The sequence below is a fragment of the Podarcis pityusensis genome (genome assembly GCF_964106645.2).
Source record: "Podarcis pityusensis genome assembly, chromosome: 16".
Lineage (NCBI taxonomy): Eukaryota > Metazoa > Chordata > Lepidosauria > Squamata > Lacertidae > Podarcis > Podarcis pityusensis.
In genome coordinates, this window is record NC_138041.1 from 7,943,730 (window position 1) to 7,961,082 (window position 17,353).

Below are 17,353 nucleotides of genomic sequence, written 5' to 3' on the forward strand. Positions count from 1 at the left end.
AATAAACACACTTGAAAAACTCTTTATGTGTCCGTCCGTCCCCCGCGAAGTAAAACGCTTTAACAACTTGATTGTTCACCACAGCAATAAGCAATTTCAAAGAGACATTGCAGCTACTACACATGCCATCCTAAGAGAGGGAACCGCGCACTGAAATATTATGACAGGTGCACTCGGGATGCATCCGTGCAAAGAAAAAGGGGCTGCAGAAAAGGAACGGCGTGGGCAACCGAGACTCGGTGTAAACAAAGTCAGATCAGCCTCGGTGACTCAAGCATGTTGAAGCGGGTGTCTGGAGAAGGTGGCCGGGTTCGTACCAAGGCAATAAATATTCCTCGCTCCTGGCAATAAGGCCCAGCAGAAAGCCATGCCCCATTAATTGCGCGGTCTCTATGGAGGGCAGCTTCGGGGCTCTCTTCATCTTGGTCACAGAGAAAGTCAGGACTGATCAGCCCTGGCAAGGCTCAGTAGCGTGAAAACGAACTTCAGAGTCCACACTGGACAAGGTCAGACACGGCTGAGCCCAACCCTTGAAAGGCAAAACAAAGCTACTAGCCAGGCAGTCCACCTGAACAAGCCTTCGGAGCAAGTCTAGGCAAGCACCATCCGTTTGCTCCATTGTGAGCAGGCAATGACCCCTGGCTGCCAGAGATGGCCGACTAACCAGGCATACATACCTCTGCTCAGTTAGCATATCGAGGATGTTCTCCGCCAACCAGATATTCTTTGCCGTTACGTCTCCGCCTGCAAGGAGACAAACAGGTGACCAGAAGGTTGGGAGGAAGCCGGTTCAGACTGTGGATTGCACTTTCCTCCCGCATCGGGTCTGCACCAAACTGCCCCTTGATACCTTTCAGCTAATCAAACTTTTTGTTGCTGTTGTTTTTGCCCTGTACACCGACATACCCACCCAACCTAGGAGAACCCCGTCCTCCTTTGCTCAATGGGATAGCTCAGGTACTTTCTGAAAACCAATGATCAAACTGACATTGGAAGAACCGTTCCAGATCAGGTCAAAAGCCTTTGACACCAGCCACTCAAGATTCCTCTAGGAGGTGAACAGGCAGGGTGTGAAGACAAGAGCCCTCCCTCCCTGTAATCCATAAGGATGTAAAAAGAGCCTGCAGGATCAGGCCAATGGCCTGCCTGTTCTCGCAGCGGCCAGCCAGGTACCTCTTCTGTAAGAGCAACAGAAGCACACCAGCAGTTTCCAGCTCAGTTGATTAGAGCGTGGTGCTGATTAACGCCAAGGTTGTAGGTTTGACCCCTGCATGGGACAGCTGCATATTCTGGCATTGCAGGGGGTTGGACTTAGATGACCCTCAGGGTCCCTTCCAACTCTATGATTTTATTCAGACGCATTTACTACCTTCAAATGTGGAGGAAGAGCCAGTAGCCACTGACCGCCTTTTCCCCCATAAATTTGACTGCAAACCCCAAGATTAGGCCAATGGCCCATTAGGGAAACCAATCAGGGCAGGACCCAAGTACAAGAGAGCTCTCCCCTCCTGCGGCTTCCAGCAGCTGGTATTGATTATTGATGCAGCGCTGAGGGACCCAAATTAAATCACAGCGGCCTGACTCAGTGAGGCCAAAATTGGGGAGCAAATGAAAGGTCATCTCGGCCTGCCAAATGGAGGAGTGAGAGATGCTCAGCGGAAGGGATATTTACACCCAATTTTGACCTTTGAAAGCAAGGCCTGAGCACAACAAGCAGGGCTTTCTCCACCCGTGATGCCAGCCAGAAGACAGCAAGGAGGGCTATTTGGCCAGGGCACCCTCCCCTAACTCAGCTCCCCCACCAGGTGTTAAAGGTAAAGGTAAAGGGACCCCTGACCATTAGGTCCAGTCGTGACCGACTCTGGGGTTGCGGCGCTCATCTTGCTTTATTGGCCGAGGGAGCCGGCGTACAGCTTCCGGGTCATGTGGCCAGCATGACTAAGCCGCTTCTGGCGAACCAGAGCAGTGCACGGAAACGCCATTTACCTTCCCGCCGAAGTGGTACCTATTTATCTACTTGCATTTTGACGTGCTTTTGAACTGCTAGGATGGCAGGAGCAGGGACCGAGCAATGGGAGCTCACCCCGTCGTGGGGATTCGAACCGCCAACCTTCTGATCAGCAAGTCCTAGGTTCTGTGGTTTAACCCACAGCGCCACCCGCATCCCGCACTAGGCGTTATTGGGCTCCAATTTCCATCAGACCCCCACCCCACCCCTGGCACAGGTAACGGCTAGGGGTGATGGAGTCCAGTAAGATCTGGAGGGCCGCAGGGGCCCCCCAACTCTAGACTAGGGGCACCCGAGGTCAGGCTGTCATGCAAGCTAGCTAACAAAGACCCCCGAGGCTTGTAAATTCCTGGTTGCTGTGAGCGATTGCGGGGCAAATTCCTTTCTCCACCAGAGTACTCTTTAAAAAGTCAGGCTGAGCCATTCTTGGATGCCTGTCCTTGAGAAGGGGAGTGGGGGGGGGGCCCTCAAAAGATGTAGTCATGGCAACCGAATCCTCGTAAAAAGAAGAAGAAAAAACCTTATCAGGGTGAGGGGGCGGCAGAGGTACCTTAGGAAAAGAAGTTTCCCGTAAGTTAGAAGTCTGCAAACACTTGGCACGGGTGCCAAACAAAGGAGAAAGACAGTAGTTTGCTGGTCCACTATGGTTTTGTCCTTCCTGCCCCCCCCCCCTCAAACAAATAGCTTTTAGAGCCTGTCCTTCGGGCGAGGGGGACGGGAGCTGGCAAGCTCTGAGCTCATACAGGCCCAACTCCACATTGCAGATGCAGGCGGTTAAAAAAACAAAATGACAGATTTTCCACTGCGGCAAATTCCTGATGTCAGCCCGGCACCAAAGTGTGCCAGAAGTTCTCGAGATCCCTATCAAGACCATACCTGATTTGGTAGGGAAGGAACTGGTGGGGCGGAGAGATGAGGACTGTTTGGCCAAGAGGCATCCTATTACTGCAATTTAATGAGAGATCCCTGATTGGCTGGGAGGTGTGACCAGGATAGGGGTGGGAGACCTGTTACCCTCCAGATGCTGCCAAACTACAAGTCCCATCATCCCTAATCGTAGGCCGTGCAAGCTGGGCCTGATGGGAGTTATAGTCCAGCCACAGCTGGAGGACTCCCTGGTTCCTCAGTCCTGCTATATACAAACTCATCTCTGGCGACGAGACTTCTTTATAGCTTTAAAAATGGAAGATAAATCCTACGTGCGTAATATTTACACACACTTTAATGTAAAGTGAAAAGGAAATCTTCCAAGAGTTATTGGAAAAGTTATTGCATCTTTTAAAACGAAAACAGGTATCCCATAATTGCATAAAAAATGGTTTAGGGATAAATCTGTTTTATTAAATTGGACAACGTTCTATATCTGCAATGGCACATGAACAATTTAAGGCAGCTGCATTACCAAACTCTTCCTTTTTTAAAAGGATATATAATTACAGAATAATGTTCCCGAGTAATGGTTGTTCTCTACAAAAATAAAATAAAATGACCCTAAACACACCAGGGGTTTTTTAAATTGGGCGTAATCAAAACATGCGGAATAAAGAAACTCTGCGCCCACTGCAATCCCGCTTAGAGAGAGCTGCTCCAATATACCTTGCTGCTAATTGAGCAACTCATTTCGTCCCTTGTTACCTGAAAAGGGCAACCCTCCTGCCATCAACCACCCCTCCCTCTCCTGGCCCTGCCTGGCTCCGGTTTAAGGCGGCTGTACACAATTAAACCAGTGCTCGCCCTGTAGCTGTTGGCAACCTGGACCTTCGGCACCTCAGCTCTACACGACAGGCGGTTCATTTGGAACATGCCAGTGTTACCATAGGCAAACACTGACTGCCACAATATGCTCCCTTCATTAGACACAGGCAGCAGCAAAAATAACAGCTTAGGGACGGGGTCGGGCGCAGTGATGCTCAGGAGGCTACTCAGAATGGCCTGATTGCTTGATGAGGACTGGGCACCTTAAGAAATTAGAGTAATATTGGTTGCATCTAGCCCAGCTTCCTGTTTTCACAGTGGCCAACCAGATGCCACAATGGGATGCCCCCAAGAGCTCTCCCCCTGCGGCAGTTTCTAGCAACTGGTACTCAGAAGCATTTCTGCCTCTGCCAGAGAAGAAGAAGAAGAAGAAGTAGAAGAGGAGGAGGAGGAGTTGCTTGGATTTTATATCCCACTTTATCACTACCCGAAGGAGTCTCAAAGCGGCTAACATTCTCCTTTCCCTTCCTCCCCCACAACAAACACTGTGAGGTGAGTGGGGCTGAGAGACTTCAGAGAAGTGTGACTAGCCCAAGGTCATCCAGCAGCTGCATGTGGAGGAGCAGGGAAGCGAACCCAGTTCACCAGATTACGAGTCCACCGCTCTGAACCACTACACCACACTGGCTCCCTTATGAGAAACCAAGCCTTATGAGCAGTGCCGGATTTACGTATAAGCTAAACAAGCTATAGCTTAGGGCCCCACTCTCTTGGAGCCCCCCAAAAAATTTAAAGTGGAAAAAAACCTGGATACTTCTTCTTAATTGTATTTCACTTCAGCGATTACTTTGATAAAATACGTATTTTGATATGTGAGAATGGCTTTAGATACCTATGAGGTCCATAAATTACCATATAGCATATATTCAAAGCAAAAAACAGCGGCAATTTGTTGTTGACAAAGGACAGCTGGACACATAAAGGGCCCCATTACCTTCAGTAGCCGAGGGCCTCATCAAACCTACCGTATTTTTCGCTCTATAAGATGCACTTTCCCCCTCCTAAAAAGTAAGGGGAAACGTGTGTGCGTATTATGGAGCGAATGCAGGCGGGAGGCTCTGTTCAGCACTCCCTTTAAAGAGCCGTGTGGAGCTCTTGGGAGCTTTTCCTTGTGGAGGGAGAAGGGCTGCTCTTCTGGGATTCAGAATATTTTTTTCTTGTTTTCCTCTTCCAAAAACCAGGTGCGTCTTATGGTCTGGTGCGTCTTATAGAGCGAAAAATACGGTAGCTCTGGCCCTCCTTATGAGGAACGGTTGATAGAGAAAAGGCACTCACTCAGGCTAGCAGCCATCAACGCAGCCTTCCTCCACCTCCTATGGGATGCTTTATGGGGCTATTTTCTCCAGCAATACTGCCCCCCCCAACGCACTCACCTGCAATCTGCTTCATGAAGGTCATGCAGACGCCTTCGATGCCTAGAATCCCACTCCGCACTATCTCCCGCACCAGCCAAACCAACTAAAGCGTGGGAGAAAAGAGAATTCAGGGCTCCTTCAAGCGACATGGACAAAGCCAGCCTCTCCCGCCTCTTTGACGCCTTGTCCAGGCAGAAGAAAGGCACGGCATGCAAGCATTTGCGCCAGCCAGATGATGGCATGGTCCTAACAACTCGCTGCTCATAGAATATGGTTCCTTCAGAAGAACCCGCGATCGGGATTTTTCCCTGCTCTCTCATTTTTAAAAAAAAAAACAACATCCTGCAAGTTTCTAGTCCTTGTGGTTGCGGAGGGAACCCCAAACACCACTTAAGTTATAGAATCGTGTCTATGCAGGGATTCCCGGGGTTAGCAGCAGGGTAGAAGGTTTGGATTACAAACACAGCCACCAAGCCCACCTACCACAAATTTGTGTTTCGTGACCCACCCCCAAGCTTACAGCACCGTATTTCCCTTGATTTTCCCCGTATGCCTCAATGCACCTTTTCCATATAAAAATTTTAATTCTGGCACTGGGGCTTGGGAGCAAGGGGCCGGGGGGAGGAAGTACCCGCAACTGCAGACCGCATTACATATGCCCCTGAAACCCAGTTTGCAGATTTGCAGATGTGGTGCCGATTGTGGAATCTGGGTCTTCAGGTTGCAGAATTAAAAATGCCGCACAGAGATGCCTTTGGCAGCACTGCACTCCGGGCTTGAGACAAACAGCGGGCTGATCGCAGCTCCTGCTTCACACACACACACACACACACACACGGTTCTTTAAAGTACAGAGGCACACAGAGAAAAGAAAATGCGCATAGGCAAGACGCGGCGCATAGGGCATGGCCCACCTGCGTACGGCACGTGTCCTGCAGCTTCAGGTACTTCTCCATCAGAATCTGGTTCATCTTGTTCAACACGGCACTCATCCCGTCGCGGCTGACCAGCACCAGGTCCCGGTAACACTGTGGCCAGGGAGGAGGGCAGGGGAGAGATGAGAGAATGTGTCAGCTGAACAGAGTGCAGTCACAGCATATAACTTAAAAAGAAACTGCTCTGGGGTGGGTGGTGGATGGCATACAGATTCTGTAAACAGGGGTGGGGAGACTCCATCCCAGGGGCCAAGTGCAGTTCCCTGGAGAGATGCTGCTGGTCAGTTAACAGCACTGGGTTGAACGGATAACTGGTTCGGCACCATTGAAGGCTGATTCACATTACCCTGATCACCATCATCATGCAGGAGCCCTACAGCATCTTAGAGGGTCTGCTCCCATTGGCTGGACTCCAACGGGACTCTAGCTCCCATTGGTTGGACTCCAGCGGGACTCTAGTCCCATTGGTGGGACTCCAGTGGGACTCTAGCTCCCATTGGCAGGGCTCCGGAGGGACTCTAGTCCCATTGGCTGGACTCCAGTGGGAATCTAGCTCCCACTGGTTGGACTCTGGCGGGACTCTAGTTCCATTGGCAGGACTCTGGCGGGACTCTAGCTCTCATTGGTTCTTCTCCAGCAGGACTCCAGCTCCCATTGACCGGACTCCAGCGGGACTCTCGCTCCCATTGGCAGGACTCCAGCAGGACTGTAGTTCCCATCAGCCACAGCCAGTGCAGCCAATGGTCAGGGCTGACGGGAACTGCAGTCCACAAGGCCCTCCAGAGGGTCATGGGTTCTCCAGCCCTATTCCAGACACACATCCCAAACAATCAGGGATCACGTATGAAATGCGCTTATAGAGGTGTAATATTCTATTACCTAGAGCCGGGATGAAGAACCCGTAGCCGCCATCCAGGTGCTGTTTGACTCCAACTTCCATTTTCCCCAGCCTGCAAGGCCAATTGGTCAGGGGTGACGAGAGTTGTAGTCCACCAACATCTCTGGGAGGCCACAGGCTCTCCATCCGTGCTCTAACAACAGAAGGAGACAGTGCCTGAAGCCAAGGTGGTACATCGGGAATAGCCAAAGCACTGGTTGCTTTGGGGGTGAGCTGCTCCCCGCCACTGGCGACCAAAGGAAAGGAATAGACATATATACGCATCAGTAACCAGAAAGCAGCGAAAGGGGTCGCTGTTTCTATATGGCACCGCAAGCCCAACCATCTGACATATGAAAATAATTCCAGGCGACACATAATGCAGAACATACACGAATAGTACGGCCAAGTGTGTCGGACGGTCATAAATCAGCTGGGACTCTGCTCGTCCAAAATGTACAAGCAGAGAATATATTCCCCGTGTCCAAATTTTGCTCGCTTGTCAAGTTCCAAGAGAACAACCCCCCACCCCCGGGACTCAATCTGCCAAAAGCTGGCAAGGAGATGCTTGCGGAAGAGGAGCCTGCGAATGGCCGTGCAAACGTTTCGGGAGCCAAAGGCAGAGCTTGGGGAGTGCAGGCGGTGTGGGAGAAGTTTGGGGGGGGCGCGGTGGAGGGATTGGGGGAGGAAGGAGGCGGTGGAAAGTGCTCAGAGGCTCAGATTTGGGAGGACTTGGAGCAGATCAGCTGATCATGACCCACCACCCCGGACCCTGAAACCAACATCCGAGGTCCTTCTCTATGGGAGGTCTGGAGTGTGATGACATGAGAACAGGGGCTTTTTGGTGGTGGCTCCCTGCCTTTGGAATGCTCTCCCCAGGGAGGCTTGCCTGGTGCCATCAATGGCTACTTTCAGGAGCCCAGCAGTAACACTACTTTTCAGCCAGGTTTTTGGCCTTTATCTTGGGAGAGTTTTAGATACTGCAACTGCTTTGTGGGGTTTATTAGACAGCCTTTTTACATCCATCCGTGTTTTGAGCTCTCGTTTTGTTTCAGTTTTATACTGGTTTTAATGCTTGTGGTATATAGTAAAATGAGTTTACGTTTCATTTTTCAAAAGCAACTAGCAAGTCCAGTTAATAATAAAAATAATAATGAATAGTGAGGCTTCTTGCGAAGTTTTACGGTATTCAGACGCAAGATGGGTGGGGTGGAAGAGAGGTGAGATCTCTTGCCTGTTCCCTCTTGCCCTGTGAGGTTGGCAGAAGGGAGGGAAGGGGAGAGAGGAACCAGGAAATCATCTGTTAACTCACTTCTGCATGGATGTTAATTTGTGCTGCTAAATGTCACGCCGCGGAGGCAAAGAGGGATCTGCTCTCCGCGTTCTCCCTCCGAGAGGCTAATGAGGCCCCTGAAAGCGCCCTTTCGATTGAACTCGCAAAGCACTCAGCAACCTCACGCTCGCAACAGGTGAGGTCTCTGGCTCGGCCTTTTGGTGCTTTCCAAATGTTGAAAGGCGCACTTGGCCGGCGAGCAGGAGGGGTGAAATAACCCCTGACCCGGTGTCGCGTGGTAAAATTGGGGCCAAGGCGCCCTGGGCAATTCTCCCGAAGCCACAAAACGGGGATCACAGAAGGCGTTTCAGAGGGCAGGAGGAAGGCAGCGGCGAGGGTGAGGAAGGGATGTCACTGCAAAAGGGTCCAGTCCCTCCAGGGCTAGGTAAAGCACTCTGCCCATGTTTGAAGGTGCTCTTATCTCCCGTGTTTTGAAAGGACAGAGACGCTAGTGCTGAGGCCCCAAGATTTTGGCCTCCTATTTCTTTTCCTAGAGGTGCTCCGTTTGGGGTGTCTTATTATCACCAAAACTGCAAAAGGCTATATAAAGGCAGTGGCATTCTGCAGGTGAATCCTGGCTCAAATTCTGGCCCCTTGCAACAAAACGGTGCTCCTGTTCAGGGTCCCAGCCAGCTAGCCAGTCAGTCAGCCCTTTCCCAGGATGTGCCATTCCATTACAATAATAATAATAATAATAACAATAATAATAAAAAAATATTTATAACCTGCCCTTCCCGGTTCAAAAACCGGGCTCAAGGCAGCTAACAACAGATTTAAAACACTTAATTATAAAAGCAGCATAAAATACAGTATAAAAACATGAATAACAATAAAAATCAAAAATCAATTAGATAATCCCCAGGGCTAGCTGGCTGAATTGGTCCTTCTTGGGCCAGCGAGGAGGCCAGGGGAGAATTAGCTGTGGGGTCTCAGAGTGGGTGATCTTCATAAAGGGGAGGGGGGGAGAGAAGGGAAATAAAAGATCAGGCTGAATTCAAATTAAAGGCCAGGAGGAATAGCTGTGTCTTACAGGCCCGACAGAAGGAGGTTAAATCCTGAAGGGCCCTAGTCTCATGGGACAGAGCATTCCACCAGGTTGGAGCCATCAGTGAAAAGGCCCTGGCCCTGGTGGAGGATAACTTACAAGCCCAAACAAGTTTCTTATCCACATTACGATATTCACAAGTGTGACAAAATGCTGGTGATATGGAGTGCTCCAGTTCAGGGTTCCAACCAGCTACGCCCTTTCCCAGGATACTCCATTCCAGCCCAATCCCAGGCAAATTCTTATCACTGTGATGTCATACAATATTCATAGCGTTACACCTGCAACAAAATGTTGAAAACATGAAGGGCTCCAGTTCATGGTTCCAACCTGGGAGGCATTTCACAAACAGCGAGAAGGTGCCAAGAAGGACCTGTCAATGCCAGCCGGGCGCAGCCACCCACAGGGCCTCCCTTGCCAATCTTAAGGCCCCAGATGCTTGGCATATAATATACTGCAAATGAGACAGCTGATATAATAACACAGCAAAGGGGGAGATGGGCAGAGGGGGAAGATGGAAGGGTACAGGAAAATGCTATGCATTTATTTCAGCTGTCCCCAAGCTGGTGCCCTCCAGGCCTTTTGGCTCCCTCAGCCCCAGCCAGCAGTTGTAGTCCAGAACAACACCTAAAGGACACCAGGTTGCAGAATGCTGAAGGAGGGTGCAGGACCCATAGGAGGAAGGGGAGGTGCCTATCAAATTAAAACCTGATCTAAGGCACCTTTTGGAATCTGTCCTCCTGAAAGGGACCTGGGGTGGCAGCAGAACCAGGGTGGCAATGCAGGGCAGGACGACTCAGATAACTTCCTTATAAAGGTAAAGGGACCCCTGACCATTAGGTCCAGTCCCGGACGACTCTGGGGTTGCAGCGCTCATCTCACTTTATTGGCCGAGGGAGCCACCGCACAGCTTCCGGGTCATGTGGCCAGCATGACTAAGCCGCTTCTGGCAAACCAGAGCAGCGCACGGAAACGCTGTTTACCTTCCCGACGGAGTGGTACCTATTTATCTACTTGCACTTTGACATGCTTTCGAACTGCTAGGTTGGCAGGAGCAGGGACCGAGCAACGGGAGCTCACCCCGTCGCGGGGATTCGAACCGCCGACCTTCTCACGGCAAGCCCTAGGCTCTGTGGTTTAACCCACAGTGCCACCCGCGTCCCATGGCTTCCTTATACTTGACAGTAAACCATTCTTATTTTTGCCACGAAACACACCCAACAAGCATCTAGCAACACGGCCCATGTCACTGACAAGGAAAGAGTCTGCAGCCTGATGAAAATGTGTCACGCCAATGAATAAATCAGCACCCGCCAGCAGACCCCGCCGGCGTAAGGCTCCGGAGATGGGCACAAGAGGCAAGCAGCAGGGAGATGTCAAGGAGACAGGAGGCTTTTAAGTCTGGGTGAAAGATAAAAAGCTGGAAGGGGGGTGGGAGAGAGCAGAAGGCCCTCCCTCCATACTTTGGAAAGGGAACTTTAATTAAAAGCAAGAGCCAGCCGAGCGGAGGAGGCAGCCACCTCACACACTCATCAGCTGGCTGTCACCCCGACGGCCCCAACGCAGCCAAGGGTCTCCAGCGCACAGCTGGACGGGCTCGGCATGCAGCTAATTTCCTGCGAGGGGGGCTAGGAGAGGCATTCTTTGAGAGGCTTCACTAGAGGGCGGCTCCTCGGCAGACCCAATCCGCGTCCAGAGCAAGGAGGGCGAAAGGGGGGAACACGGCTCAGCGGCACAGCATCTGACTTGAGCCCAGAAGGTCCCAGGTTCAAGAACCCCAATGGCATTCTCTGGGAGAGACCCCCTGCCTGAAGCCCTGGAGAGCTGTTGCCTGTCAGCGTGGGTGATACTGAGTTAGAGAGGCAAAATGGTCTGCTTTGCTAAAAGGCAGCTTCTTCTGAAGGCAGCCCTGTTTGGGGAAGTTTTAATGTTTGATGTCTTTATCGTGCTTTTAATATTCTGTTGGGAGCCTCCCGGAGCAGCTGGGGAAACCCAGCCAGATGGGCACGGTATAAATAATACATTATTATTATTATTATTATTATTATTACTACTGTCCCTAAGGGAGAGCAGTGCCCCTTCTCTTAGTAGAAGAGGCAGTGCTCAAGATGTAAGAAGTAAGCACACCAAGAACTCAGGCCAATGTAAGTTTCAATAGTGGGAGTGGTCCCTACTCACAAGTCAATAGTAACAAAAACTAATCCATTCAAAAGTATGTATTCCGACAAGAATTACAAACTCAAATAGAGATTACAAACTCCAACTCAAACTCAAAGATATGTATAACACAATAATTCGTTACAAAGGTTTTCTCTTTTTCAATCGACATTAATGTTGATCCTTATAATTTATCAGCTTGCAGATGGAGACTCAGTTTCAATCATAGAGCAGAAATCAGAAGTCAATTATGGATTAGAGTTTATGAGTGTGAGTTTGTAATCTCTATTTGAGTTTGTAATTCTTGTCAGAATACATACAGTGGTACCTCGGGTTAAGTACTTAATTCGTTCCGGAGGTCCGTTCTTAACCTGAAACTGTTCTTAACCTGAAGCACCACTTTAGCTAATGGGGCCTCCTGCTGCCGCTGCACCGCCAGAGCACGATTTCTGTTCTCGTCCTGAAGCAAAGTTCTTAACCCGAGGTAATATTTCTGGGTTAGCAGAGTCTGTAACCTGAAGCGTCTGTAACCTGAAGTGTATGTAACCCGAGGTACCACTGTACTTTTGAATGGATTAGTTTTTGTTACTATTGACTTGTAAGTAGGAACCACTCCCACTATTGAAACTTACATTGGCCTGAGTTCTTGGTGTGCTTTTTTCTTGGTATATTTAATAACAAGATGTAAGAAGAGTATGGACTGGTGGATCAGGCCAAAGTCCACCTATGGCCAGCATCCTGCTCTCACAGTGGCCGTCCAGAGGATGAGGAGGAGGAGGAGGATAACAACAGCAGCAGCAACAACAACAACAACAACAACAACAACGTCTCAACAGCCTTATCTTCCAAGGTTGTGCCTAATCCTCTGTTCAAGCTGTTGGAATAGCTCAGTCGGCAGAACACGAGAGTCTTAATCTCAGGGTTGTGGGTTCAAGCTCCTCGTTGGACGAAAGATTCCTGCACTGCAAGGGGCTGGACTAGATCACGGTACCTCAGACTTGGGACTACAGCTCCCATCATCCCTAGCTAGCAGGACCAGTGGTCAGGGGTGATGGGGAGTTGTAGTTCAAAAATAGATGGAGACCCAAGTTTGGGAAACCCTGGGCTAAGATGATCCTTGCAGTTCCTTCCAATGCTACAATTCTATGTTTCTGAGTCTGTGGCCATCCCATGACCAGATGCTGCCGCAGGAGTGACGGCCACCAACTTTGATGACTCTTTTGGTTAGCAGACTAGGGCAGGGAGCTGAGTCAAAACCAGTCTGACTGAGACGTTCACTGCAGGAATTATACATCTACCTGCATAGAAATGCAAACATTTTGACTAATGGGCTTACACCGCATAATCTTCAATATCTCGGTTGCAGTGTTCCCAGGATCTGTTAAACCACTTTGGGAAGTGCACCTCTGGGCGGGCGTCTCCTAACCACTCTCAGCATCCTTAACAAACCACAGCTTCCAGGACTCTTTGCGGGGAAGCCGTGACTCTTCAACACAGTGTCCTAGTGTACAGTGGTACCTCGGGTTAAGAACTTAATTCGTTCTGGAGGTCCGTTCTTAACCTGAAACAGTTCTTAACCTGAGGTACCACTTTAGCTAACGGGGTTTTCCGCTGCCGCTACGCCACTGGCGCACGATTTCTGTTCTCATCCTGAAGCAAAGTTCTTAACCCGAGGTACTTTTTCTGGATTAGTGGAGTCTGTAACCTGAAGCGTCTATAACCCGAGGTACCGCTGTATTTGGTGTGGATGTGGGTGGCTGGCATCTTGCCAGTGCTGCTTCCAGCCACCGTCTAAACCAGTGTTTCCGAAACTTGTGTCTCCAGTTGTTGTTTTTTGGACTACAGTTCCCATCAGCCCTGACCACTTGGTCCTGCTAGCTAGGGATGATGGGAGTTGTAGTCGGGGGAAACAGCTGGAGACCCAAGTTGCAGAAAGCCTAGTCCAAGCATTTTTAGAGTATTGGTGTTTTTGTTGTTTTTTTTAAAAAGGAGGGGATAGGAAATTTGAGGTTCTGGGGCTCAACCCAACCCCAACCAGGCCCCTTCCCAGGGTGACCAAGAAGAAAGACATAAGCAGAAACCCTAACTTCAGCGGCACAGTGGCGCCATCAGGGCAGCAGAAGGAGGAGCAGGGGTCCCAAATGCAACAGTGGGGCTGGACTATCACTTTTGAAGGAAGTGAAACAAAACAAGGGAATCAGAAGCGGAAAGGTACCAATCCTGTCTCCCACCTCTCCCAGCCTTCTGGGCACAGGGTTGCATCCAACTAAAATATCTACTCATTGAGTAGGCCCATTGAAACTAATGGAGCTAAGTTAGTCATGTCTGTTGAGTTCCATGGGTCTGCTCTGAGTAGGACTGGCATAGGATACAGCCCCCTAAGGCATTTCAGAGCGAAAAACAAGGGCCCTTACCTTCTGCGCTTGAGCAGGCTCCGTGAGGATCAGCATGAAAAGGCCCAGGCATATCTCTTCGTGCTGAGGGGCTCCTTTGCACACCTGGAGGAGCAAGACCGGAAGGTTTATCTAACGGCAGGCCAAACCTCAGAGGGAAGGTGCGGGGAGAGGGAGGAAGGAATCTGTAGAGCAAGCAAGGACTCCCAAAGCAGCAACGATTTAAAATAAAATCAAGATGCTTTCAGAGTCCTTCCAAGCTGGCTTCAATTAAGGATGCCTGGAAGCAAATTGTTTATTTTTATTTATTTAAATTATTTTTTATTTGCTTTTCTGTTTGATGATATCATCAACACCTACTGTGTTACAATCAGACACAGGATAATAAGAGAGGGCGGAAATAACATAAATATAAGACATATGTATTTGAATAATAATTTATTTAAATCTCATAAACCTTAACTTTTACTCCCCTCCCATTCTTTCCTTGGTTTCCTATCTATCTTTTCAAATGCTATCTTTTCTTACTCCACTAAGTTGTTTTCATTACCTTACACTATCCCACTTTGCAACATCTACCGCCGAGTATTTTTCGTCAGCCTGTTGCGCTTATTTTCTTATTGTGATATTTTCCCCCATATAATCTAAATATATAATGTCTGTCTTCTTTCAAATTCTTATCATCTTTATTTCTTAATCTGTTTGTCATGCTGGCAAGTTCTATATATACTCTCGTATTTTAAGGTGCCAATCATTTATTTTATTTAAAGAAGTTGTAAACTGGAAATATTGTGGCGGCGGTACAAAAAAAAAGAGGAGAAATTAAAAACAGAACGGAAAGCTAAAACAGTTAAGAACGCATTAAATCCATCTGTTAAAGCAGCAGGAACAATATTCAACCCTGAAAATAGTCCGGCTGAATTTTCATTATTTTAAATAAAAAGCCTTAAGGAGGCTCCGTAAAGAGTTTCTCCGTAAATAGCTTCCCCAAAGGGAATCTCACAAGCAAGACCCAAGTGCAACAGCAGCGTTGCCTGCTTGCGATACCCAACAGAGGCACATCACAGTGGAAGAGGAACAAAGCCATTGTGGCTGAAAGCCACAGATGGTCTTCTTCTCCACCACGAACTTCTCCAATCTGGTAAGAACACAAGAGGCCTGCAGGTGCATCAGGTCAATGGCCCATCTAGTCCAACATCCTGTTGTCACAGGTTCGTCCCCCCAGTTGCAAGACCTGAGCACAGCAGCAGCAGCAGCAGTTCTGCCCACTGGCGATTCCTGGCGACTCGTAGTCAGAGGCAGGCTCCCTTCGACAGCGGAGGCAGAGCACAGTCATCGAGGTTAGCAAATGCAGCCATCAGCCCCTCTTAGATGCAAGAGGCAGGGCTTTTGAGGACCCTCTGCAAGGTGACTCCAGAACTGAGATACTCACGTGAGCGTTCAGGGCGTCGTTGGCTTCCCTCTCGGAGACCCCGCCTGTCAGCGATGTTACGGTGCCCATGCATCTTTCGAGCCTCTGAAAAAAGGGATAAAGGAAAAAATGGGTGAAAGGTGTTGAAAAGCGTAAATGGAGAAGCCCAGGGGTTGACCAATGGTTTGTCATCCCAGGTGAGTGGGGGGGGGGGGAAACAGCAGGGGCAGCCCTGTTTTCCTGACCATCTCTATCCTAACATCTAGATATAAATCCCTCTTTCTTATCCTTTCCCTTCACAAGGTTATTCCAGACTCAGCCAGATTTCTGTTCTCGAACCTTAACTTTTAAGGTATTCATTTAGGCACTCCCATTCTTTTTTTTACTTCACTTTTTGCTTTTTGTCTTATTACGTCTGTCAATTTGGCTAATTCTAAGCTTACATAAACACTCTCCCCTAGTGGGTAACTGATTCCCTTTCCAATAGTTAGCCACCAGGATTCTTGCTGCAGACGTCGCATATAGGAAAAGTTTAGTTTTGTCTTTTGGAATATCATTATTTAAAATTCCTAAAGCGACTGCCTCTGGCCTTTTACTATATGATATTCTTAGTATTTTATTTCTTCGTGGATCATGCTCCAAAATTTCCCAATTTTGGGGCATGTCCACCACATATGGTAGAAGGTTCCTTTTTGTTTCTTACAGACAGCTACTTCTGCTCACCTGGGGCAAGCAAAACTTGTCTCCAAGCAACCAGACAGGGAAGTTTCATCCAAAGTTAGTTCTTTCAGGCTGCTACAAATGATGAACACAGGGAGTTTTTTTTTAATGTTTATGTTTTTTCAAGTATAAGGGAAGAGTTAAAGGGAAAAGAAGAAGTCCTAGACACACCCCATGGGAACAATTGCAAGAGATATTCAATAAAAAAATACTTATTAAAACATACGTTAAATAAGAGAATCTGTCCATAGCCTTCTTTGAGTTATGGTTATCATCATTATTAATTAAATTTGCATACTGCCCTTCATCTGAAGATCACAGGGCAGTTCACAACATAAAAATACAAAACAAGAACACAAAATACATTATAAAACAAAAGGAAACCACAAATTCCCCTCCCACAAACACATAGAACGGTTCTGGAGAAACACCTCTGCCTGGTGCCTAAAGATATGGATGGGGAGAGCATTCCACAAATGGGGAGCCCACCCAGAGAAGGACCATTCTCGTTTTAACGCGATCCGGTCCTCTCGTGGAGGAGCTAGACAAAGACCTCAGGTGATGATCACAGGTCGGGGTTGTTGCATATGGGGAGACGTGGTCCTTGAGCTACTGTTGTCCTGAGCCATTTAAGGCTTCATATGTCAGAGCCAGCACTTGATTTGGGTCTGGAAACTGTCATCTAGTGCGGTTGGACCAGGATTGGCATTTGCCACAGTGAGCAACCTGGCTGATGAATTCTGCACTGGTTGAAGTTTCCAAACTGTCTTCAGATGCAGTAATCTAGCCTAGAGCTTACCAGAGCAAAGAAAACAGAAGTTAAACGATCCCTCTCCAGATAAGCTGGGCCACCAACTGAAGCTCATGGAGGGCACTCAATGCCACTGAGGCCACCTGAGTCTCAAGCAACAGCAAAGGATCCAGGCTACGTACCCCCACTTTCAAAGGGAGTGTAACTCCATCAAGAGCAGGCAAGCTCCCACCCATGCAGTCTAGGGAACCACCCACTAACTGTGCCTCAGTTTTATCTGGACTGAGCTTCAGTTTGTTGGCTCTCATCCAGCCCATTACCGAGGCAGGACAATGGTCCAGCACCACTGCCTCACCTGCAGATATAAAGGAGAAGTAGAGCTGTGTGTCATCAGCATATTGCTGATGACAACATACTCCAAAGCTCAGCAGTTCCATGTGGATGTTAAACAGCACAGGAGATAAAACTGAACCCCACATTGAAAGCTCCACAGGGCTGAAGAACACTCCCCAAGCATCACCCTCTGGAAACGACCATCCAATAGGGCTTGAATCACCGTAAAGTGGTGCCACACAGCCCTATATTTCAGCCTCCCCAGAAATATACCATGGTC

The 17,353-nt window shown here is 48.8% G+C and overlaps 1 protein-coding gene across 3 annotated transcripts in view; it reads right to left on the bottom strand.

Annotated features, from left to right (window-relative positions):
• INTS3 (integrator complex subunit 3) overlaps positions 1-17,353 on the bottom strand; it is an 88,872-nt gene that overhangs the window by 57,176 nt on the left and 14,343 nt on the right. For 2 of the 3 annotated variants that reach the window (XM_080984554.1, XM_080984553.1), the window contains exons 2-6: positions 15,291-15,374; positions 13,880-13,963; positions 6,033-6,146; positions 5,137-5,221; positions 678-744 (exon numbers count right to left, since the gene is read on the bottom strand). In XM_080984554.1, the coding sequence (XP_080840680.1) occupies positions 678-744; positions 5,137-5,221; positions 6,033-6,146; positions 13,880-13,963; positions 15,291-15,374 (434 nt within the window). Of the gene's footprint in view, positions 1-677; positions 745-5,136; positions 5,222-6,032; positions 6,147-6,932; positions 7,052-13,879; positions 13,964-15,290; positions 15,375-17,353 lie in introns of those variants that run through there. The other variant, XM_080984555.1, reaches the window with a different exon arrangement.